A 25,551-nucleotide genomic window follows, 5' to 3' on the forward strand; every position below is an offset into this window, starting at 1 on the left:
TGCACAATTTCCAAATCTCTCTGTCAAAAAATGGAAGCATAAATATGGCACAGTATTCTGAATACCTTGAAGCAAATGAAAGTGGAGCTGTAACAAGAAAAGGGAAAGAGCTTTGGTGTATTTAGGGGAGATACTGGTTGGAATAGATGAAGACGCATTTCCATACAGTGTTTTGAATAATAGATAGCGCTGCCGAATTTATCTTTCAAAGGTGAGAAACTGCAGCAGCTCTAAGGCTCAACAAGTATAAACCACTGGTGGCAGTTTCACGTAGGAGGTGAAATTAACACAAAATGTCAAAAATACAACAGAAAAAAAGAAATCTGAGCAACTAGAGACTTTGTTTGTTTCTACAGGGAATGTAGGTGGTGGGTGATGGCAGCTATTATCTCATGAATAATACATCAGCCTGTTTTTGCTCACCTAAAACTGATGAAAAAACAAACAAGGCCGCAATATTCTCTGCTTAATTTACAGATGAATCTACAGGCTATACTATGAAAGGACATTTAAGGTGACCTATTATGCTTCCGTTAACAGGTTGGGATAGTTTTATGGGAGATAATAAAACATATTGATTACATTTTTACACAAAGTCATTTAGATGAAGAGATTTTCTCCTTTCAGAATGACCTATTTTAGTGCTCTGTCAGTTGCTGCTGGCCACACTCTCATCTCAGGGTTTACACTTTCATGTGAAAATGGCTGCCAACAGATTTAAACGGATATGCAATTATACAACCATACTTGTTTGAAAAGCATTAGTAGAGCCTCCTGCATAACCAACAAGAATACACCAAGTTGTTTCTGGATGGTAAGTCGACAACAAAACACTTATCCAGGAGCCATTGTACGCTGTGGTAAAATCAGCTGACCAAACATGCTGGAGCTCGGCTGGGGTTGCTAGGTAACGGTGCTGTCCTGTTGATTGGGACTTAACAATCAGGAGGTTTTTGAAACAGCTCAATTTCCAAACACCAAAAAATCCACCGCAGTTTTTTGGTAACAAATTAATGTTTTTCAAAGCACTTGTTTATGGAAGTTGAGACCCAGATGAAGGTATAAAAATATGACCTGAGCCGTTTCATCTCCCGACTCTGCAGGTGGTTGTCCTGCAATGAATCCTCCAGTGGACAACAGCTCCTGTGACCCTCCCTGTCTCATGACGAAGTCTTTCTGTAGCGAGGTAAGCCTTTCTAATTCTGAAATTTAAGTAAAGAAAATAGAGTCCACAGTGGCTGAATGTGAAGGTGCAGGTGACCTTGTTTCGCTGTGACACTCTGCTGACAAGATTGAATCTGAATGAAGCGGAAAAGTAAATGTTAGCAGCACGAACAGATGAAACCCGTTTCGCTGGTGTGCGTTGTCAGAATCAGGAAGTAACTTTTTTTTGTCCTCAATGGCAAATCTTTAGAGACAAATGTAATGAGTCAATTAAAACTGATTGTAAGGATTGCAACCTAAACGGAGCAAGATGAGAGTTTAGATTTAGAGAAGTAGAAATATTGTTCACACTCCGATTTAGTCGCCTTAAAACCAGAAACTTCAATGCATTTTGGAGAGATTTGCTTTTACCAGTCGGAGGAGATAATTGATACGTTTCTGATTTTACTTATAGAGGGAAAAAAAAACCCAACTAATTTGTCCTCAGTTTAATTTATTATTCAGGGTTTCCTTCAGTGTATCATCAGCCTGGCGGGCCTCCAGGCTTTACTTGCTCCCCTACAGGCTGAGGGTCGTTTATTTATTCATTTTAAATGATTATTTGTAATACAGAGATGGTTTATAAACAATAAAACATTAGTAATCTTTAATAATTGCTCCGCTTGTTTCATTGTGATTAAATTAGACAGTCCCATCTCCTCTGGGTTTTACATGTAAACTTTTAATTTCAGGTTTTAGTTGGATTATATTGTTGTTCTTCTAAGTGTTAAATAAATATTTACATAGACAAGATTCTTTTTATTTAAATATGTTACCAAACAATAAGATAATCGTCCACACTAGGTGGAAGTGCTTCCACCTTCATCCTCATCCCCAGTAACTCTAAACTTGCGTCGCGCTGCCCCCTGCAGGCCGGGATGTGCATGTGCGAGGAGGGCTTCACAGAGCTCCTGTCGCCTGCGGGTCAGCTGGACCAGTGCGCCCCAATCCCAGTCCTGGAGATTCCCACTGCAGGTGACAAGAAAGGGGACGTAAAGACCAGTCGTGCCATTAACCCCACGCTGCCCACCACCATCCAACCGGGACGCACGGGCCGGACATGGTACCTGCAGCCCTACGGACCAGGTCAGTCCAGCACAGAAATTTAATTATTTATTTCTGGATAAAATAATTTCATTAGGGTTAGGGGTTAGGGTTAACCCTAGTCTTTGTTACTTTGTTGCACTAAAATAAAAACAATCTTCCCTTTGAATGCAAAGTTCAGATTCATCAGTTAAATGTTGCAGGATAACAGAGGGAGGAAAACAGATGTATGGAGGACGATTAGGACCAATAAAGTCAGAAATACTGAGATCATAGACAGCGTTGCTGAGCTTAAAGTCAGTTCTGAGATTGAAGTTAAAATCCGGAGATTAAAGCCAGAATCTCTAAATTCAGACATTTTACACTTGGTTAAGTTTTAAAATTCGTACTTTTTTCTTAAAAAAAAGAAGAAGAAAAAATAGGAATACTGAGAAATTCCTATATTTTCACAAATATATGTATTTTTTGGTTCGTGGTGCTAATCTTTTCCATTCATAAGCGTAGATTTTAAGATTTTACATAAAATAAAATCCATTCTTGAATCCACCTGATCAAGAAAAATACTATCAAAATAATGTTAATAATAAGTTATAATAAAGTTCATAACTTCCTCCTGCAGTAAAATATTTTGTCTTTTATCTTCTTAGCACATAAATGAGAAAATTCCGTATTTGCGAAGCAGGACGTGAGTTGGCTCAGAGGCTTGGTGCTGAAAGTCGACATATTTACACTTTCTGCGGTGCAATCGTAAAATCTGAAACATGAATAAACGCACGGATGGAGCCGACAACCGCATGCTGCTGCTGGAACATTAACTTTAGAGAAATATATCTGCAAATCTTCCTCACAAATCATCTGTGGCAGGAAGAGAAACCTTCAGGATGAAGGAGCTCACAGACATTAACCTCAGCTTCCTTTAGCTCCCGAGTTACAGAGACAAATCTAAAAATGGAGGCAGAAACAGAAAGTCCCAAAGATAAACAAACATTTTATTTTGACCATATAGCAGATGGATTTACTGATTTATCTAGTTTGTTGATTTTCACTCTGACCCATACAGCCTGAGATCTGCTTCTGCTCTGTCAATTAAAATGTTTTCTTCATTAATTATTCTAATTGTATGAATAAAAATGCAGAAATACTACAGATTGGAGATATGGAGGCATAAAGATTAAATCTGTGTGTACATATTGATAATCAGATTTATGAGGTCACACTGACATTTTAATGTTTCATATCATTATAGAGGAGGAAATTATTCACTCATTCATCAATACTAAATTACATTCTTCCCTCTGTCAGCCTTAATTTGATGTTTTTTCTGAGTATAAAGCTGTTATTTTTAATATTTATTTTCCAATGACTTTGATATATACATATGGTATTGCCATAAAAGATTTAATGTCATAAAACATTTTGTTTGAATTTGTAGAGGTAGAAAAATATACATTGATTCTATATTATAATGCTAATAAATCCTTTGATTAAAAACTTACGATTTAATTTTCACACACCTAATAACAGGACATTTTTTCTCAGTGTTTGAAGTTAAATCAGATTAAATGTTTCTTGTTTTTAGTCAGTCAGAATCACCAAAATTATTTCTATTTGCTAAATGCCAGAAAATTTAGCAATTATTTAATAACATTCATGAAACTGATTATTTTATCAGTTTTTTGTAACTTTTTATTTTCTGCTAAAGTATCTAATTTACGTTAACATGACTTGCTTGGATTGTTTCAGTGTGATAAAAATGTATTATTGCCATTGGCTCAGTGGCTTATTGATAGGTGTAATTGAAATAAACGATAGATTATAAACAACATGATTGAAATTAGGTTTTATTTTTAAGTTAGTGTCCAAGTTTGCTGACTTGTATCATACTGTGACAACATGATGACGGTTTTAAAACATTTTTATAAAAGTTACATACTGAAAAAAATTGTTTTCCCAGATTTGTGATTGACAGTAGGAGCTAACTTTGCTGATTGTGATGTAATCTTAATCTGTGCCATCAAAGTAGGAGATTAAGAACTGACCAGCGTCCTTCTCCACAGATGGGAAGCTGAAGATGTGGGTGTACGGTGTAGCAGCAGGAGCCTTTGTTCTCCTCATTTTCATAGTGTCTATGATATACCTAGCTTGGTGAGTTGATAAGTTTGATCTCCCCATAGTCATCATCATCGTCATCATCACCCGAGTCCTGAAACGAAACCCGTCTCAATACCACCCATCCCTCCCACTTTGAGTTGCAGCATGCCCCCCTTCACGTCATCTCCATTTCTTTTGCTTTCTCATGCGTTTGCTATCGGAGAGCAGCAGCGCGTGCGTCAAGGTGCATCGCTCTCTTAAGGCCCAAGAGTCCGACGCCAACGGGTCGGCGGTGTGGATGGGCCAGAACTCTCACGAGATGATTTACACCTGTCCCGAGTGCCAAGAGCTGGCTCAGAGCAATAGTAGCTAAAGAGGATGTGGCGGGCTCAGACCCAACTCGACTCTCCCTCCACTATAAGCTCCAGCAGTCCCTCAGTTTCCCTGTGAGCTCGAAAAGTGTCCCGTGTTCTGCCTGAGAGGTTGGGTAACCGTCCAGGTGAGGAAAGCGCCAACCCAGTAGACTTCCTGTTGACCCTTTGCAACTTCGTCACAAAAATCAGTCAAGACGCCATGATGGACATCGGATTGTACTCCCAAGTTCTATTTTGCTCCATTATTCACCAGTCGGTGCTCACAGAACAAATGTCACAGGCCAACAAATTGGTGCAAAATCTCACTAATAAGTCATCTTAGTAAAATGCAACGAAACACTGCGTGATTACTACCCATTAGTATTCATGTAACCAGCATGTACGAAAATAACTAAATAGCATCTCGTCTCGGACATTTTTGTGGTTGTTCCAGTTTTAGAGGAATCACCTTTTATAATGTAGTGATATAAAACGTAAATTCAGTTAGCTGACTTTATTGTCAAAACCGCCGTCAATAAACCTCAACTAGCATTAGCATTATTGACAAAAAAAAAAAACTTGTGAAAACAATTTCACTCTCTCCACTCAACACTCCCATCCCTCGTTTCCAACATCATGGCGGCGCCCTGCGTGGTTGACGCAATTGCAAAGGTCAAGATATCAGGTGTGCTGTCATCGAAGGCTAATATCCTCCAACACACATAAATCAACTGATTACCATTTCAAAGTTGTGGGATAGTAGCTCTCCTTGACTAGACGTAGATTATAGTTGTTGTAGATCCTAATAATCTCCAATTGTTTAGGAGTGAAGATAATCCGGATGCTTCATATCCAACAACTTTCACTCATTAGAGGTGTTTGATAGTCTGATTTAGCCAGAAATAGGAGGTTGTTCCTTATTATTGATACTTATAAGTACGAGTTATAAGTGAAATAATCCAGTGGAACAAGACATTTAATGTCTTACATATCCAGATTTATTTTAAAATCTGCCATCTGGCCAACCTACAGTAGAGGTGCTATTAGTAACTGAAGCACGGTGTCAGCCTGCCCTCTTGTGGCCAAATGAAGAATTGCACCTGACTCTTAAGTTCCTGTCAAAGAAATCACATAATTTCCTTAACCATCTACGGTTCGTTAGTTTTAATTATTTCAAAATGAGAACTTGTCACTCATAATTATTTGATATTGTTTTCAACTTAACTAACATTGGCTGTTTGTTTTTTTTAAGTTAAATTAAAAACAGTTTAATTATTTGCTGAAGAAGAAAACTATTCAGTCGAGGAGAGATTGTTTAAAATGCTGTGAGTTGCATCACATTGGAGAAAAGTTTTGAAAGAAACTTTAGAATAAAGATTTCAAGAAACAGAAAACTAAATATTATATGTTCTGTCATTGTAAGCTGTCCTTTGGAGGATAAATTTACACCGTATTACTCTGAGATATGAATCCTTCAGAGCTGACAGCCCAGATAAATGGCAGGAATCATGTCTTTAACTCCTCCTCAGGTCTTTTTCTCCCAGGAGGCAAAGGGAGCAGACGTAGCATGTGTGCAGGTTTTGCATGCAAATTAACTTCATACCTTTAAAGCTTTTATACAGATCCTTGTGATTCTTCTGAGGCCCGTCATCCAGTTCTTATAAAACTTTAATTTAGAAGCCAAAATTATTATTTTTACATCTTCCCTTTAAGTACGCTCTTATTTTGTTACACCTACCATCTAAACTTACTATTTCTCTATTTCCCTCTGTTTTTTTTATCCATCACTCCCAAATTTTACTAAACTTGAGGTTTGGGAGAATTGGCAGCATAACTTTGGTAATTTTATTTTAACTTTAGGTGATAAATGCTTCCTTTTTTGTGATTTTTAGTACCCATATTCAAAGAACCAACCTCATAATAAGTACATGTTTGGTATGTCACCAGTTAGCCAATCGCTGCTTTTCTGTTTACCATAAAATTGCGCAAATTGAAATCACAAAAATAAATGTTCTCAATAGAAATGCCTATTTTTGGAAGGAAAAAATAGGTTTTCACATGATAAGAGGCACATTTCTGTTACTACTGGCAGAAATGCCAAAGAAGACAAAGAAGTGGTAGTAAGGTGGTAGTTTGTTTTTTTTAGTCTGGCTCCACCAGTTCATAAAAAGTTGTGTGTCATTCTAACGTGTTGAATTCAAAGCTTTCAACCTACAATTTTTCCAAAACGACACTCCCAAGTAAAAGAAGTTTGCTGCTCTTAACTCCTTTTCGTCTCCTCTGATTGACTGATCAACGACAACGCTGAATTATGAATATATCTCATGTAACTGTTTACATCTGTCGCTGGCACAATTTTTAGTTACTTATGGCATGGACAAGCTTATTCATGTATGATTTTTAATTTTATTTATTATTTAGTGGAAATGCCACAATTACAAAATTTTGGGGGGTCATTAGTTGTGCACTTTGCACTTGTCACATCATCTGCACTTTGCCATAATTGGACCTGCTGATTCTTCTTTAGTGTGGTTGAAGTGCCTTTTAGTTAATTTTAGTTGTATATATTGTTATTATTGTGTGTTTATTTCATTTATTGTATATATTTGACTTTTTGCACGGGAGTTGCAATGAAAATTTTGTTGAATCAATAAATGCAATCTATCTATCTATCTATCTATCTATCTATCTATCTATCTATCTATCTATCTATCTATCTATCTATCTATCTATCTATCTATCTATCTATCTATCTATCTATCTATCTATCTATCTATCTATCTATCTATCTATCTATCTATCTGCAAGGCAGGCAAGTTCAGGATTTATCATTTGAGATTAGCTTCCCATCAGTGACTTCCCCCTCTATTTTATTTTTTTATTTCATTCCCATCCTCATTTGCTTGACACATTTTGTCAGAATGTCATCGTGTTTGAGGCTTCGTCGTTTTAACTTCCGTCTCAATCTTTCGTCTCCCAGCAAAAAGCCAAAGAGACCTCAGAGACAGAGGCAGCAGAACAACCGGCTCAAGCCGCTAACGCTCGCCTACGACGGAGACACGGACATGTAGAGCCGCTCCATCTGTCACACAGACCCCTCCATGACAGCGAGCGATGTTTGCAGCGTGAATGGACTCACTTTATTCCAATTTGATTTTCCTTAACTAAAACCTTCATGACCTCCAGTTTGCTCAATGAAATGCCTTTTATTTTTAAACTGAGAGTCTCCAACTCTTTCACCCCCGCGCTTTCCTGAAAACGCTGACTAGCTGGAGGCTTTGGACGCTCTGACGGTTTGTATGTTGCCAAAAGTCACTGCAGGGAAGAAGAGGAGGAGGGAGAGGAAAATCTCCATCAAAAGGTTTGGATTCCTTTTCTTCCCTCAATCCTCAGCTGGGTTTTGACTCAAATCTGTTTTTTTTTCCCCAGTCTTTTTTATTTCTGCTTGATTCAGAGGCCTGTGTTTGTGGGATAAACTGATCGGCGGCCTTCACCCTCGCTTTGTTTCAGGCGCTACATTGCACTATATTAGTGCAGAATGATATGCACACGTGACTTCTACCTTTTATTGCCATAAAACACTCCCTCTTCCACAAACACAACAAATGGGAAACAACCGGAGAGACCCACAGTAAATATCTGTATAGGTTTCATTTCTCAGTTTGTTTGTTTTTGGTTGTAGTAAATCTTTTTGTGGTTTGTAGATTTCGTCAGGTGTTTTGTTTTGGTTTTTTCCCCTCAGATGTAAGTATGAGCATTTTATAAATCAAATAAATTAATTTTCTTGCAGTTAAGCTGAACTGAAACGCGTCCCGGAGAGAAACAAGCCATTCATGTCATGCAAACATCATTTCTGCCTTACTGGTAACCAATCTACTGCTCTTAATATTTGATCTGGCAAATATTAAACACAACAGAACAAGCAGACAAAAAAACGTAAAATGCTCCAATCTCACTGCGATGAGATAATATACATATATATAAATATATACATATAAATAAAATACACTGTACAGACGAACTATACAATATGTTAATAATAAGAATATGCCTCTGACTTCAGTGTAAAAGCAAACTGGTGTGGAGAATGTTTACTTTTTTTTGTGAAATTTGTAAATAATGACTTTTTTATTTTTTGAAAAAAAAAAAAATCTAAAGTATGTGTAAATTTATTTTGTATCGCACAGAAAATGTTACTTTGAATATTGCGAAGTGGGTGTATGATATTGCTGATTGTTGTTACTATGATGCAAGTTGTATGTTGTGACAAAGAAAACAAACAAAAAAATAACCAGAGGGGAAGAAAAAGAGAAATACGAAGAACTGGTTGTTTTGTACAGGATGTTCATATATGGAAAGAATTACTGAAAATAAACGCGGACACGGCTGCAAACACAAACATATTGCGATGGAGTCATTTCTAAAGTCTCACCAGTCTGCAACACTGCTAAATAGATCATAGATGTGTTTATAAATCATTTATTACTGTTTATTATGCAATAATTAAGGGTGCAAAGGAGACAAATCTTCTAGTTATATCTAAAGGTATTACAGTAAACATTTCTGACGACTTTGTTAAAACAATAACAAACATAGTTTTTCAGTATATAATTTCCTTCTTAGCTGTAGTTAATGCATAATAAACAGCGTTTAGAGATTAACATAATTTACTGTTAAATGAAACAGTAACGGTCTGATTTACAGCTCAACCACTAGGTGTCACTGTCCTGCAGCAAAAGTTAAACTATAAAAGTTTATTTCTCTGCAGCAAAGTCTCACTTTAAACCGCATTTGGGTCAAAGCAGAGCTGCATCATTTCAGGAACCAACATCGCTTTTTGTTCTTCCAACACATTACCAAAATACCACCTCAAATTTCACTGCACTCCTGTTATATTTATTGACAATCTGCACTTAAATTACCTCTTTATGAACATTAGTACATTTTGATATTTGGTGGTTATGCTTATTGAGGCAATGCGATGACAGAAAATCTTGTATTGAGGGCTACACTGTAAAAACACATCTTACCAGTTATTTTTGTTCTAGTTTCTAGTGCAAATATTTTAGTATAGTTGAAATAAAACAAATCTTACATTTCAGCAACATTGAAACAATTCTTTAATATTGATTAAAAATATACTAGTTCTATTACATTATTTCACTTATTACATTTTTCCCACGTTATGTGGCAGTGGTTATCTGCCAGTGTAGCTAGTACTTCACCAATATTAAATAATTATTTAAAACATATTCCTATGTCTAAAAAGTTACTTTGAAGTTAGTTTTGTCTTATTTCAAGTGTGCTGAGATATTTGCACAAACTTGATCAAAAATAATTGGTAATATTTTGTTTTAGCAGCATTTAGTTTTAATTTGTTTTCTAATCCATTTAGTTTTTATTACTTAAGAGAACTGTTAGTATTTTCATACTTGGGTTAATTTTGGTTTTTGGTTACATAAATCAGGTGATGAATACCCAACAGATGACAATATTTTTATTGAAAACTGAATTTCAGTCCCAATTGTTTCTTATTTAACGGAAAAACCAAAACAACATTGTGGGGTTTTTTTTTTTTTTGGTTTGTTTTTTCAACAATAGTGAAATATTGCCTTAAGATGGTCAGTAGAACATCGGTTTGCTGCTGGATTAAATACAACCTCAATTAATCCAATTTGTTTTTTCATTACTTTAAACATTTTTCTCACAATAAACGTGATTAACTGCATTGTTAACTACAACAGATCTCAGAAGAAGCCTCAGTGTTGCTGTAGAAGTCGTAATGTTTTTGTTTTTTCTTTTTAGTGATTTTCCATGAAGTGTGTAGTTTTTTCTTTTTTTAGGAGATAACCTGCTCTGCACAAAGCAGATGGAGATTAAAAGATGCAGGCATTTCCTTGGTCGGGGAACAAAAGATGCTATCAGACTTTTCTGCCTGGTCTAACGATTTGTATCCACTTTAGATTATAATTTAGACGTTTCCCTTTCCTCCGTTTATCAGTTCAGAAGCAAACTAAGCAACATTACAGCATTAAATCTATCCTCACTGAAGAGGGTTTTCCAGGACTAATTCTGTGATGTGTCCAAAAAAATCCTTCAAACTATTTATTGTTTTTATTTTATGCAGATAATCGATGGAAATGTGGTGGAAACTAAAAGTATTTAGAGTAATTAAATCTTTTAAAACTTCAAATGTAAATGTTTTTCATTGGATTTTCAACCAAAACTAAAGCATTATTAATGTGCTTTAGTTTATTTTCTTGTTTTCATATATTTGCTCATAAATTTATGATTAAATACAGAAATATTTTTACTTGCATGTTTATCTCTGCAAGAAATCTAAAGGGGAATATTTATTTTTATTTTTGAAAAACAGTTCAAGCTGATTCACATTGGGCAGATGGTGACTGCATCTATTTTCCAGTTTTTCCAGATTCATCATTTCATTCAGACCTGGACTTTAACTAGGCCGTTCTAGAACATGCTTGAATTTTATTAATTCAGTTCAATTTACAGAAAAATATTTTATTTTTCCGTCACCTGAACAGTTTTTCTGTTCATGCTCAAAAGTATCCCCACAGCATCATGAAGTCACCACCATGTTTCCAACAACTTTAGGGTGCCAAGTGTTAGTGGGAGTTTTTTTTCAACTAATGTTGGTCCAAAAGTTACATTTTTGTACTTTCTTCTGCAATGTGTTTTGTTTCCTGAAAGGTTTGAGATTCATCAGGCTGGAGTGGCTTTGCTGTTTCCACTCTGAACAAAAACTGATGTTTGTCACTATAAACAGAAAGAAAAGAGGAGCAAATTTACACCAAAAAACTCTGAAAGTTTGAAATTAATTTTAGAACTGTTAAAGAAAAAAACGAGGTAATTGCTGAGTTTCAAAAGTTTAACATTTTAGACCTTTGAAACTTTCCTTTAATTTTTTTTTACTTTTAAATGTTATTAACTACTTGGTTGTATGTTTTTCTCAAATTTTTTTTGATTATTTTCAGTTTTTTAGATATTTTTTCAGCACATTTTTTTTAACTGTGAGCTCATATTTTTTGTTTTTTTTTCTTTTTTCTAGAAAATTACTGAGATTAAAATAAAAATCCCCAATTTTTTTTTCTAGCAAATTTTGAAAACTTCTGAGTTTGAAAAGTTTTTGTTTCTTTCTAGTATAAAAAAAGATTAATCTGAAAATTTTAAGATTTGTTTCTATCAAACTTTTGACTTTTCAGTTTTGGCAGAAATATCTTCTCTTTCTATCTAAAGTGGCTGTCGTTGAACTCCCTTGTTGCTGAAATTTGCTACACAAATAAACTTGATTTATTTGAAAGCTACATAAAAAGAAGGAAACATGGAGTCTTGTAAAATCTTCTTTCCTAGATGAAGGAGCAGAGGTCATTCCTGCTGTCCACCACTAGATGTCAGCACTCAGTGATGCAAAAAGAAAAGTTGTCTCTCAAAAATCAATACTGTGAGGCTCCCTCCCTCTTTCCACTCTGTTTCTCTCTGTCCTCCCAACTCTCTCCCTCCCGGTATAAAACATCGCTCCCCGCCAACAATCAGACGTGAAAACGCCTCCGTTGTCACCGCAGCGCCGCAGAAACCTCCGTTTGCCCGGCTGATGCCTGGATGACCCCCGCCTGGATCATCGCCTCCCTCACTCCTTGAGTTTGACAGCTGATTGCGGCTCATCCAGCAGGAGATTCTCCTCTTGTTTTCTCCTCTTTCTCTCTGAAATGAGGCGAACGGCGGACATGAAGAGCACATGTCTGTGGGCCGTCGCTGCACTGCTGTCACTCAGCTCTCTGGTGAGTTAAATGTCATTTTGATTTGACCTTCTCCTGCTATTTGCATTCTTTGTTTTCAAATTTACAGCAATTTTATCTGTTGAAATACTCTTTCAGCTGCTGCTTTTAACAGTGACTAGAAGTGTTGCAGACTTTAAACGAAAGAAAATCTTCTCCAGCTCTTTTTTTTCCCTAGTTTCTCCCATTTTACAGATGTGATTTGGAAAAAAAGTATATCTGACAGGGCAAAGGAGAACAGCCTGAGCCCATTATGACAAATACACCAGAATGCTTGCAAGCTCAATGCCTTGACAGTTTGTGACAACCCAATTCCTTTAATCCCTGAAGAGACGGTAACCCTTCACCCGCTGATAAATCTGTCAACAAAGCAATCAAAGTGGAGCAGGAGCCACTCCCCTCTCCGACACCAGCAGAAAATATTCCATAAACTTAATCCCTACAAACTTGACTGGCCTTAAAAAGCTCCTGTGGTGTTATCTGTGTTTAATTTGCATAGTGATGGAAAGAAGTCAATTACTATTAATTATTCTCTACAACTTAATACCCATTATCGAATTGAATTCACCGTCTTGAAAACCATAAACTCAATTTCACAGCTGACTAAGCGCACTAATCATTTCGCCCCCCTCCTCCTCTTATTTCCTTCCTTTTCTTATTTTATGGCGCCCATCCTGCTGTAAAGGAAAAACAATTCCTCGATTTCACCAACAACAGCGGCAGTGGCGGCGTTCCCTATCATCTGTTTCTCCTTCTGTCATAACAAACCAAAAGCAAACATTAATTATAAGAGCTGGGATAATTTCTTATGATGATTTTCCAGCATCACTTCACAGGAGAGTGTGTTTTTTTTTTTTTTTCCTACAGACTGGGTTGCCAAATTGCTTCGCCATGCTTTAATGGGATGATCATAATTGTTTCGTACTTGCTGCATCCTAAGCTTTCGCCTGCAGCTCCTTCAACAGATTGACAGACCCATGGGAACCTCGCAAACTTATTTTGGCCGCCTTTGAACCAAGTCGTGTGTGAAATAATATGATTATGCGTTTTTCCTCTGGGTAAGTTGGAGAACTAGTGGCCAGGGTTTCTTCTTCTTCTTCTCCTTAAATATCCCGCAGTCTGTCCGCGCTCGGTATTTATCCTCCTCTGAAGTCACGGTGGGTAATCGTGCCCTGGCCTCTTAACGCGCCGCGGCAGCGAAACGACGCTCGGCCTCCTCCCCAGCTGCCTGTGATGTCTCGACACACTTCCTGATTTGTCATCATCTCTGACCCCCCCCCTCAGGTAACGCTTTGATATCACCTGAAACTCTCGGCGGGGGTCAAATGCCCCCATTTGATCTATCGACAGGAGGGCAAGACGTGGAGGTTAAATTTGGTGGAAAATGATCGTTTCCTCGAAGCGGCCAGCAGGAAAAAAAAGCATTTAAGAGTTTCTAACTTCCTTCTTATCGTATCAATAAAAGATTGAATGAATTTTAGCTTTTCAGCACATCGACACTGCAAAAACACAACATTTAACCAAGTAGATTCTAGTGGGAATATCTTGGTTCACTTGAAATCAGACAAAACTAACTTAAAAGCGACATTTTAGCACAAAATATCAACTTATTTTAACAATTTTTTATGATTCTAGTGGATGCTTCTTGCTGAGGATGTTTGAGTCGTGGAATCGTTTTGCAATAAATGCACTGAATTGTTGTAGTTTTAAGATTATTTTTTTATGTATATAATTTTATCCAAGATATTTGCACGAGAAACTAGACTAAAATAATTTTGGTCTAGTTTCTAAATCCCAGCTGGACTGACCAAATATTGTGAATGATTCTGAGGTCAAACTGAACATTCGTCACTTTGTTTGAGTTCAGTTGATCTCAAATGAGACCAAATCTAGATTATTTATCACTTGAATTATTTTTGCATTACATTGGGCCATTTTTAACTATTCCATACTACAAAGCTTAAGTTTGGCTCCTTTACAGTTTAATTTATAACACGTTTTTCCCAGGTTGTAAGTGAAATAATCAGCCAGTTCAACTAGAACCTTTTCATCAATATTAAATAATTATTGACTTTAAACAAATGCATGTCTTGCTGCAAAGTTACTTGTAATTTAGTTTTGTCTCTTTGTCTCAAGAGATAGGAGTTTGTTTTAAGTAAATAATCCCTTGGTATTGAGTGCTTGTTTCACTGATACATTATTTAATTTATGACAAGACAGTTTTATGGTGTTATAAATTAAATAATCTGCCAGAGAAACTTGTACTTTTTGACAGTATTAAGTGATATAAGTTGTTTACGATAGAAATAAGACATAAGTACTTGTTGTGTATTATGTTGTGTTTTTGCAGTGTAGAAGTCTTAAATATGGTCTGAAACAGACTTTATGTGTGAGGTGGAGCTTTGGTCGAACTCTCGCCTCCTCGCCCTTTAAGTTTATCTGATTTACCTGAACCCCAACCAAGTGATCAAATCTGCTACATTCATTTGTCAAATCTCCGGATGGACGATATCTGTTAATTTTCCGGAGCGCACAGCTTCCAATCAAGGCTGCAAAGTGGCTTCCCAAATCTTCCATCAGCCTGTTCGCGTCTCCATTCTAGCTACAAATCTTCCCTCCACACGCAGCAGCCACGACATCCAGGTAAATGAAAAGTGACACACACTTTCATTCTTCCTCACAGGGTTTTTTTTGTGTGTGTGTGTGTGTGTGTGTGTGCAAGCCCACCGCAGTGTCGCCCGGCTCCTCCAGCGGTTCTATTAAAGGTTGGGATTTGTTGGCGGTTCGGGGGTCCGGCCCATAGAATCTCCTTTGCGCTCCCGAGGGAGGATTGGGGGGTTGTTTATCTTCCCGTTTCAAAGAGCGGACGCCTGCGCCTTATCACAGCCTCGCCAAGAGTAGATAGCATTTAGGTTTGTCCAACAAGCCCGCCTGCACGCTGCATCTGGCAATCTGAGAGTCGTTTCCTAAAGGACTCCGGCATGCCGATGCCGTTTGCTGTTATCTCGCCGAGGGATTCTGCCTCGTAAGCTGAACATATAGGAATAATATTAACAGGCAGTTAAATGGGGTTTTCAGGTGGGGTGCGGAATAAAGTGGAGGGAGAAAAGTTGTCAAATCAAAAGTAGGAGAGTTTTTAGTGACAACAAATTCTGTCGTTGCTGGTCAGTTTGCTGAAAGAGCTGACTTTTCAAGAAAATCCTGTTCAAAACACACAGCTTTAAAACTTTCAGGGTTTTTCCTGTTTATTTTGAGATTTTCGTATAAATTGTTCCTTTTTTTAACCTGTTTTCTGATGTCTCCATATGTTTCTGCTACGGCTGAAATGATTAATCGTGACTAATCGATTATCAAAATAATTGTCAACTAATTTAGTGATTAATTAATTAACTGGAGAATTCAGACTCTGAAAATTTGCCATTTGCTGCAAAAAAAAAACTATCAGGAAAGTTATTAAGCCAAAACGAAAAAGTAATTGTTTTGCAAGCAAATTGTGTCCAAAATATATAGCTTTAAAACTTTCAAGATATTTCTATTTAATTTTAAGAGATTTTTATATAAATTGTTAACCTTTTAATTTGTTTTCTTTTGCTCTTTGCGTCTGGTTCTGCTACAGATGAAACTTTTACTTAATTATCAAAATAATCGTCAACTGATTCTGTAATTGAGTAATCGCTGACTGGAGAATAAATACTTAAAAAAAACACACTAAGAGAAATAATTCAGCCAAAACACTGCAAAAACTTTTTTCAAGAAAATCATACTCAAAATAAATATTCAAAATATCCTTTAGAAGGTTTAAGGTTTTTCTATTTATCTTATCTCTGTTTTCTGTTGTTTCCATCTGTTCCTGCTTTGGTCGACACAATCAGGAATGATCAATCATTGAAATAAATGTCAACTAATTTGGCAATCAGTAAATAATGATCTGGACCATATAGACTCTACAAAAGCCATTTACTAAAGAAACAGCAGATAACTTACTAAAGAAGCAGTAATTCAGCCAAAACTTTACAGAAAATATGTAGGTTTTCCAGGAAAATCTTGCTGACAACATGCAACTTTAAAACTTTAAAGGTTTCTCTACTTATTTGGAGAGATTTTTGTATAAATAGCAAAAAATCTGTTTTCTGTTGTCTCCATCTGTTTCTGCTACGACTGAAACTATTAATCGTGACTAATCAATTATCAAAATAATCTTCAAGTAAATTAGTTGACGATTAGGCCTGCTATGCCTAAACGATTAATTGGATTAATCATGATTAATCGCTAACCGGCAACTAATTTAATAATCAGCTAATCGTTAATTGGAGAACAGATTCTATAAAAGGAGATTTGCTAAAAGAATAACATATTCAGAGCAGTAACTCAGCCAAAACTGAATTACTATGAACGTTTTGCACTTAGCATGGAAAAAGAAACTGTCAATATGTTCAACCCAGAATTCCTCAAGTGACATTTTTAGCTTCAAATTCTGTAAAAAGAAAAAAAAAAAAAACATTATTTTTGCACCTTCTTTCTATCAAAGTATGAATCAGTTAATCTAAAGCAATCAACAGATCAGCTCTGCACTCCGTTGATAAGTCAAGCAAAAAGCGCTCAGCGTTTAACATGTTGATGCATCATAGAAATTATGAAGAGTTCACTAAAAAAAAAGCTGCTATTGCATTTTAGGCAGTGAAATGTTTTTCTCATTTCAAAAAGGAACTGAATTATTTACGTGTTTGCATCTTCTAATGTATTTACATACAATTAATTGTTAGAATAACCGATTAATCGTTACTGAAATAAGATTGAAAAAAGTAGAATAGGTAGCCATCTTCAAGAAAAGTGAGATAAGATAAATGAAATATGTTTGGAGTGTATTAAAGTTATTTTTCTTATTGCCAGCTCTTACTATAAAAGGCAAACAGTGGATTTTAAGGGCACTACTTCCAGAAATTAACAGGATATTTTTAAGTTTATGTGGAGCTGATGTTTTAGGCAGAAAAACAGTATTGTTAGATGTTCACAAAGACTATCCCTGCTTTATCATAAAGTTTCTGGATTCTTTTAGTGAAGAAATTTCTGTGAACATTTTTCTTTCTGGATAATTTATGTGAACATGTTTTCCTGTTCTGTACAGTTTTTCATTAATATTAACCCAGTCTCACTGCCATGGCTTTTGTACTTCTTTTTATTGTTCAAACATGGTTCGCTGAGAGTTTTTGATTATTTATTCACTTTTCTTCGCTGTGATGTCATCTCTCTTGGAAGTTAACAGACAGACTGTATTTAGAGGCATCCAGCAGCTTTCTTCTCCAGACTTACGTTGATTTTTGATCATGCAGATCACGTCTGAGTGATGGATTCCCCTTGATTTGTTATTAAAATAGCAAGAAAGATTTCCTTTAAATTTGAATGAACTGGATTTCCCCACTTGATTAATTTCAGCTCATCTTTGCAGCCTTAAAATCTTTTTCAACAATTAATTTATTCTCCACTTAGTTGCAGAATGAATTACAACTCATTGATTTTTATTTATTTTTTTGCTTAAAAAAAATAAAAATTTTTTTAAGGTTTTTCTATTTATCTTATATCTGTTTTCTGTTGTTTCCATCTGTACCACAAAATGGTATTGTGGTATCAACCACAATACTATTTTCTACATCTGATGACTAGTTTTAAGTTTCCAGTATAAATGCATTTTTGTTGCCAACAAGCATCTATAGTTGAGAGCAGGAGTCCCAAAGGTTTCCAAGCCTTGAATCCCCCAAACAGCATCTGGCTGTAAACTCCATTTGTAAAAACACAAAAAATGCTACAACATATGTAATAATCAACTTTTTACTCCACTTTTATTCATGATGCAGTAATTATTACTTTTATCATACGTTTTGAGTTTTGGACATGAGTTCTGTCTCACGCCTGTTTTTTCACTACATTTGAAGAAAATGTGTAATATTTTGAGTTCTTTTGTCGTTTCAATTTTGTGCTATGCTAGCTATGGTAGCTGGGTAAATTTGACTGGCAGTTAATCAGAAACATGAGTATGGCAAATAACATTTCAGTAAGTTATTTTAAAAGTATAAATGAAAAAGATTAGATTTTCCATTTTAAAATTTCTAAATAAAAATATATGCTTTACAAATGTATAAAACATTTTGATTTAAAAACAATTTGAACAGATAAAATTTAATTTTTTATTTTATGCCAATTAAATATGTTTAAAAAATAAGGGATTTCATGTTTCAAATTAAATATTCCATTAAATTTTTCCATTTATGCATTTTTCCCTCCCAACTTCCTAAGACCCTTAGCACTCCCTGGCGGCCCCTCTGAGGCCCGCAGCCCCCATTTTGAAAAACACTGGTTTAGCGAACAGAGGCCTCAGTTTTAGTTTTCAGTTTGGATTTGGTGCTACCTTCTAAAAACATTTAAATTTTGTTTTTTATATTGCGCCAGCTCACACAATGAACAAATATTTAGTCGATTTAATCCAATTATATCAAGATATTAAAAGTTAGTTACATACAGTTTGATCCTAAAACAAAAATAAAACCATAAAATTAAAGGCCACAATGGTCAAGATTCTTTAAAAAAAAAAAAAGTTTAATCTGAAGTTAATAATGAAGATAATTAAGTGCAGAGTTAATTCCACCTTTAACAACAAGGGTATATTGTTTATCCTCGTGTGATATTCATTAAAGCACAGTATTGACAAACCAATATCTGTTAAGCCCAGAGTTATCAAAGTGCCACTGTTGACCTTTACGCTGCCAGGCTTGTTGTTCCTCCTCTTTCTCCGCTCAGCAGCCTTTCTTTCAGGCACATCCACGCCTCCCTTTGTGTATCGCTGGAGTGTTGCTCCAGTTTTGGCCCCTCGGTGTGCCGGCGCAGTCAGTCGGTGTGTTCCGGATGTAAACGTTGCTTTAGTCAGGACTGCCTCTGATCTGCCTAATCTCCTCGGGCGGGATTACAGGTTGGGCTCTAATCCGTGAAGTGGGGGTCTCCGTCAGTGTGCCTTCCTAATCTAGAGACTGTCAGGTGCTTTAGATGAAAGCTAATTGCATGTCACAGTTTGGGGACCAAACATAGCGCTGGCAACAACAGAGAGGAGGAATTAGGTGCGAGGATGACTGGGCACACACACTTCAGACGTTCTCTGGAAAATTTGATCATCTTAGGAGAAGAAAACGGAGATGAAATCCTTCCCAAGAATTTCAGTCGCAACAAACATCAACAAGTAACTCAGAAACTGAATATTTTGGGTCTGTATTTCGAAAGACAGACTAGAGAAGTTTCTTCCAGGATTTGTGTAGTTCAGAAAATATTCCTCACATGTAGGCGTTAAAAATGCTGCATCCACACAAACACGAGTCCCACTTTCAGTGATTAGTATGACAGGCATTGAAACCAGCTCTAAGCTGCTCCCCAATATCCCAGGATCTGGTTTCAGGACTCCGCTGAGAACAGAAACCCAGTTACAGAGACGCATCAGTAATTACTGAGCTTCCAAAACGATATTTCATTTGGTGATTAGAGACTACAGTCTTTCAACAACTCAGAATAGATACAGTCATGAGAAATAAATGAGCTTTACAGCCTGGATTGCAAGACAAAGGTCCATTAGGAGACAGTTTATTCTTTTACGATTACTGAAAATAAATTAAACAGGCGTGAGAGCAGGTTTGGAGTCGTTTGACCTTGGTAGTTCCTGCCAGATCACAAACACATTGTGTCACGTTTTCTGCTGTGATTTTCTTTAAAATCCCCAGTTGTTTCAATTATGTTTGTCATAAAATAGATTGAAGTCTGAACAGATATTCCAAAACATTCCTCTTGCCTTATCAAATTAATTCACTTTGAAGCGTCTTCATTGTGCCAAGACGAGACACTAATGTTTCATTAACTGACACAAATCTTTTTCTGAGAGCTCTGGAGCTTTCCTGTTATGCTTCCCTGAACCGCTCAACAAGAGTCTACCTACTATACAAAACACTTTTGTTACATTTTTTGCATAAAATCTGTCTTTAGATAATTAGATAACAAGAGTCTGATCAGTTCTGCGGATTGAGAGCTCCTTTCAGAACTTTAAATCCAACAAGCTGCTGCAGGCCACGCCTCCGACTCTACGTTTACACTCATGTAAAAAGAGCTGCGAACGGATGCTCAATTATTACACCATACATTTTTGAGAAGCACAAATGGTAAAATCAGCTGGCCAAAAGTGCTGGAATTCTGCTGGGGTTGCTAGGGAAAAGGTGGACTTCTGCTGGGGTTGCTAGGTAACGTTCTGTGCTTCGCTGGGGTTGCTAGGTAACGTTCTGGACTTCGCTGGGGTTGCTAGGTAACGTTCTGGACTTCGCTGGGGTTGCTAGGTAACGTTCTGGACTTCGCTGGGGTTGCTAGGTGAACAAGCAGCACCTTCTGATTTGTGACTCAACATTTGGAAGATTTTTGAAATGGCACTTTCCAGACACCAAAAAACTTTTTGCCAAAAGATATTCTTTTTTTTTTTTTTTTTGTTGTGTTTATTTTAAGTGCTTGGGCTGATTTTAGAAACAGTAAAAACTTAAAGGGAAGTATAAAAACATGCAGTACCCCGTTGAATGGGAAAAAAAAACACCTTAACTCATTGCTACTTTTAAAAACAATAGCAACCCAAATGGAAACAGAAAATCGTTCGAAATGTGAGCTTTGCATAACATGTCCCATGTAATAATAATAAAGCTCTAGACGCTTTGTGCTTGTAGAGGCGAAAACATTTAGACTTAACTCCACGTGTGAGGCTGCACTTAAGAAATGTTGAGGTTGAAAGATAGCAGTGGCAGAGATCATGGTTCGCTCCCATCGGGACATTCGTCATCGAGGCCTCTTCTTCAAAACAACTGGAGGCCATCTTTTCAAACCGCTGCACTCCGAAGCCAAGTGCATGAAATGAACACATCTCCTGCAAACAGTTTACTGCACGCAGTCTGACCTACACTGCTGCAATGTCATTCAGTGAACTTTCGGAAAGAGAGAAGACCTTATTCTTGGTGCATCGATCGCTGCGTGAAAAGTACAAAACGTAAACGCTTCGACCAGATGGATCTACTGTCACGCCATGCGGCTGCCGCGCGGACATCTCTGTCACGCGTCTCTGCAGGGTGCGAGGGAAATCTTTGCACTCTCTTCTGTGCGATTGTTAGACGAGAGCCAGAATGAGCCATCAATCATCCATTCAGGGCACATTCGGCAGGTAATAGTCCGCTGTAGGATCGCGTCTGCAGCAGAGACGCGCGTCATTCATCTCAGCATACAGCAGAAATACCCCTTTAATCTTGATTAGGACGTTTTCACACACTGTGGATGTAGTTACAGTTTTTGTACTTTCATTATTTCTAGAAAATTATTACAATAAATAAAATTACACATTTTTAAAATTTAAAGCCAGCTTGTCAAAGTCTACTATAACCAATTGAAATATCTTTAATTATTTTTTGGTCAAACATCTATATATGATTATTTTAATTATTTATAATCCTGCTGCTTCAAGTTCTTCCAAAACTCAAGCTTTATAAATCTACCAAAAAACTTTTACAACCTTTGACTTAAAGTAGAAAAGTAAACGCGTATCCTCAACTGCAAACATTTCTTTGTTGCACATTAAACAAGGAGTAATATTTTGCTTTGGTTTTATTTGCAAAAATAAACTTATTATCAAATGTTCTTATATGCTGTGTCCCTTTTTTAATTCCTTTCATATAAAAACACAAACAGATTTTTCAGAACATAATTTAACACATTAGAAACTCTACTGTTACCAGAAGGAAAACATTTTCTTTTTGAATAAAATTAATTTCATCAAACCTTACAGTATGGTGCTTTAAATTAGTCATTTCTGTAATGAGAAACTAGACTGCATATATCTATGAATTATTCCATGATGGCAACAAAACTGAAAAATGACTTTTGCATCAGTCACTGTTTTAACAATATGAACTATTTTCATTTTGCTTTGAGTTTATTACACAGTGAACTTTAAGCCTGCCTATAGAATATTTTCACTCTGAGATATTTTATTTGCAGCTCTGCCAACACTTAATGAAAAACTACAGCTTATCATAGCTCTTCTGTTTTTCATCAAATAAGAACCATAAAACAAACTGAAACAATGGAAAATCCGTTAGTTCTTGTATAACATTAGGTACACACACACACACACACATTTGATTTGCATGAATTAAAATTTTATCACCACCAACTAAACAGATTTCAGCTAGTGAGCTCCTCCTCAGAAGAAGTTTTAATCATTTTCTCATTTATTGTTAAAAATGTTTACATTTAACATAAAATTAGCCTTGAATAAAGGAAAGACATGTTCTATTCTGTTTTTGTAATGTCTTATTTCTGGCCAGAATTAGAGTAATTCAGATTAACAAAAGAAAGGGTTTGCCCCACAAGTCCAAACCACCTCATATTCACACTTAACGGGGTACATGTTATGCAAAATTCACATTTTCACATGTTTTTGTATTTTCATTTGATTCTCAGCTGCTTCTAAAAACCACCCAGATGTTTTTGGCCGTGAATTTATGTGTTTTTGTTTTGAACATGAGTTTCAAAAACCTCTAGATAAGTCACATTCAATGGGCACTGTGATGTTACCCAACGACCCCAATGGAGCTCCTTGTGTCATCAAGCAACCCAAGCTTGGCTCCAACACATTTGTTCAGGTGGTTTTACTTTTGTATGCGCTGTACAATGGCTGCTGGAAAAGACAAGTGTTTTGTTGTTGAATTGTCATCCAGAAACCATTTGCTACATTCTTGTTGGTTGTGCAGGAGCCTCTACTTCTGTTTTTCAGAGATGTATGACTGTATAAAACTGTACATCTTTCTTTAGTTCTTTCCTTTGGTTTTGTTTGTATTTCCTTCTACTTCACACAACATTCTAGATATTGAAATATTTAACAAATGGTGATGCTCAAATTGGTCTATCAGGTGAAACATTTTGTCCTTGATCTGCTCTGATCAGTTAAAAACTAATTCTATTTTCTTTTCATTGTGTAAAACACAATGAAACACATTGTTTTTAAATGCAAAACATGACATTTTTGATGCACTTTGATTTGCATTCAATAAAATAATCGTTTTCTGTTTCATTAGCACATTACTACCTCAGTTAACCACCAATTAAAGTGTTTATGTAGTTTAATACATACAACTTGATTTGCATGTCTTAAAATTAAACAAAGTTTTAGTTCAGATATTATAGGAAACTTGTATTCAGTAGTCAGTCAGTGAAAGTCTAATTGGTGCTTCTCTGCTTCCAACATTCATTAATTAGAGTTATAATTAAAAATGGCAATGAAAAAGATGCTGACGATTACCAGGCTTGAGTAATTTAAAATTGTGTGAAGTATTTAACAATAATCCGTCTTTTGATCTCCTATTGGACAGATTCCCATGGCGCTCTCCAGCTGAATGCTGTATTTAATTTTTCATGTTTGTTTTTCCAGGTGACCAATGCTGATTCCCCTCACTCAGGAAGTTCAGACTTGGGACAGAGCTCCAAATCCAAAGTGAAGACGTACTGGACTGAAAGCAACAAAGCGGTCTCCATCAGTCGCCTGCTGTCTCAAACCATCTATGGAAAGGAGAACTTCACCTCGGTGGATCTGAATTACGACAACGCGGACGCCTACTCCAAACCGGAGCAGTGGAACTGGCTTTACAATGCTTCAACTCCGCGCGACCCTCGGCCTCGCACGAAAAGACGGCCCATAGTCAAGACCGGGAAATTCAAGAAGATGTTTGGCTGGGGCGATTTCCATTCAAACATCAAAACTGTGAAGCTAAACCTCCTGATCACCGGCAAAATAGTGGATCACGGCAACGGCACCTTCAGCGTCTACTTCCGGCACAATTCCACCGGCCAGGGCAACGTTTCCGTTGGACTCGTTCCCCCGACGAAGGCGGTGGAGTTCCAGGTCCATCCGCAGCAACAGCAGCACTTCCATCAACATAACCACAACCAGCAGCAGCAGACGGCTCTGGAGACCAAAGACACCAAGCTGTTCAACTGCAGGGTGGAGTACGAGAAGGTGGAGAAGGGCACCAGGAACTCGCTGTGCGCCCACGACCCGTCGCAGAGCTGCCCACAGGAGCAGACGCAGAGCCACGTGTCTTGGCTGTGCTCCAAACCCTTCAAGGTCATCTGCATCTTCATCACCTTCTACAGCACCGACTACAAGCTGGTGCAGAAGGTCTGCCCGGACTACAACTACCACAGCGACACCCCCTACCTCCCCACCGGGTGATCACATGACCCAACAGGAAGGGAGAAAGACACACCGACTGCTGGGCCAGGAGTCCAACTTCAGATGTTGACAAACTTTTTTTTTTCTTTAAACCACAACAGACTTATCCTTGTGAGAGGAGGAGGAGTTTGTTAGGGAACTCCTCGTTCGTTAGGATTGCAATACCGTTAATAAATACATAGCTGCTTATGGAAAGGAAGCGCAAGCAAACTGTGAACATACGCCGATTGTATTTATGTAAATATTCTGGACTGCAGCACACACAAAAAAAAGGTTTTATCAACATTTCTTCATCTCCAGCTAATTTACTTGTTTATGTTGATGGTGTATTTCCGTCTCAATCATGCTTCGTGTCTTCTTCAATCAGTCTCTGGTAATCTTTGCAAATGCATAAATGTCAACGCAAATAAGAAGAATCTGTCACCACGCGTTAGGAGGGCGTAATGGAAAACGCAAACATTATTTCGAGTGGTGGTGTTTTCCGCAGTGTGGTTCGTTAAGAGCGAATGTATCTCTCTGATGTCGTCATCGGACTCTCATCCATGTTCATGCATGAACCGAATGTGGTGAATGGCTAAATAAGGCCCGTTTATATTGTCATTTTATTGCACCTGTCAGAAGAAATCTTCGTCAAGTCTCAGCTGCGACAGGAAACAAGGTAGAAAACAGTTCTTCTGGTTTAATTCTGTGTTGTGTGTTTGAGGTGACACTGAATGACACCATCTGGGAGCGCCAAACAGATCAAAAATGTTGCAATAAATAAATAAAAGTTGCA

The 25,551-nt window shown here is 37.0% G+C and overlaps 2 protein-coding genes across 2 annotated transcripts in view; both read left to right on the plus strand.

Moving 5' to 3' along the window:
- Positions 1 to 9,090, plus strand: part of LOC129370868 (thrombospondin type-1 domain-containing protein 7A) — a 166,398-nt gene extending 157,308 nt beyond the window's left edge. The window contains exons 25-28 of the mRNA XM_055047094.1: positions 1,104 to 1,186; positions 2,076 to 2,289; positions 4,305 to 4,392; positions 7,672 to 9,090. Of these exons, the coding sequence (XP_054903069.1) occupies positions 1,104 to 1,186; positions 2,076 to 2,289; positions 4,305 to 4,392; positions 7,672 to 7,762 (476 nt within the window). The 3' untranslated portion in view covers positions 7,763 to 9,090. The remainder of the gene's footprint in view (positions 1 to 1,103; positions 1,187 to 2,075; positions 2,290 to 4,304; positions 4,393 to 7,671) is intronic.
- A 3,173-nt stretch (positions 9,091 to 12,263) lies between these two features.
- On the plus strand, positions 12,264 to 25,551 carry LOC129370866 (neurexophilin-1). Its single transcript, XM_055047091.1, has 2 exons — positions 12,264 to 12,493; positions 23,976 to 25,551. Exons 1-2 carry the CDS (start codon positions 12,422 to 12,424, stop codon positions 24,774 to 24,776), a joined length of 873 nt encoding a protein of 290 aa, XP_054903066.1. The 5' UTR covers positions 12,264 to 12,421; the 3' UTR covers positions 24,777 to 25,551.

Source organism: Poeciliopsis prolifica, unplaced genomic scaffold, assembly GCF_027474105.1.
Source record: "Poeciliopsis prolifica strain line A6 unplaced genomic scaffold, Auburn_PproV2 SCAFFOLD025, whole genome shotgun sequence".
NCBI classification, from domain to species: Eukaryota; Metazoa; Chordata; class Actinopteri; order Cyprinodontiformes; family Poeciliidae; genus Poeciliopsis; species Poeciliopsis prolifica.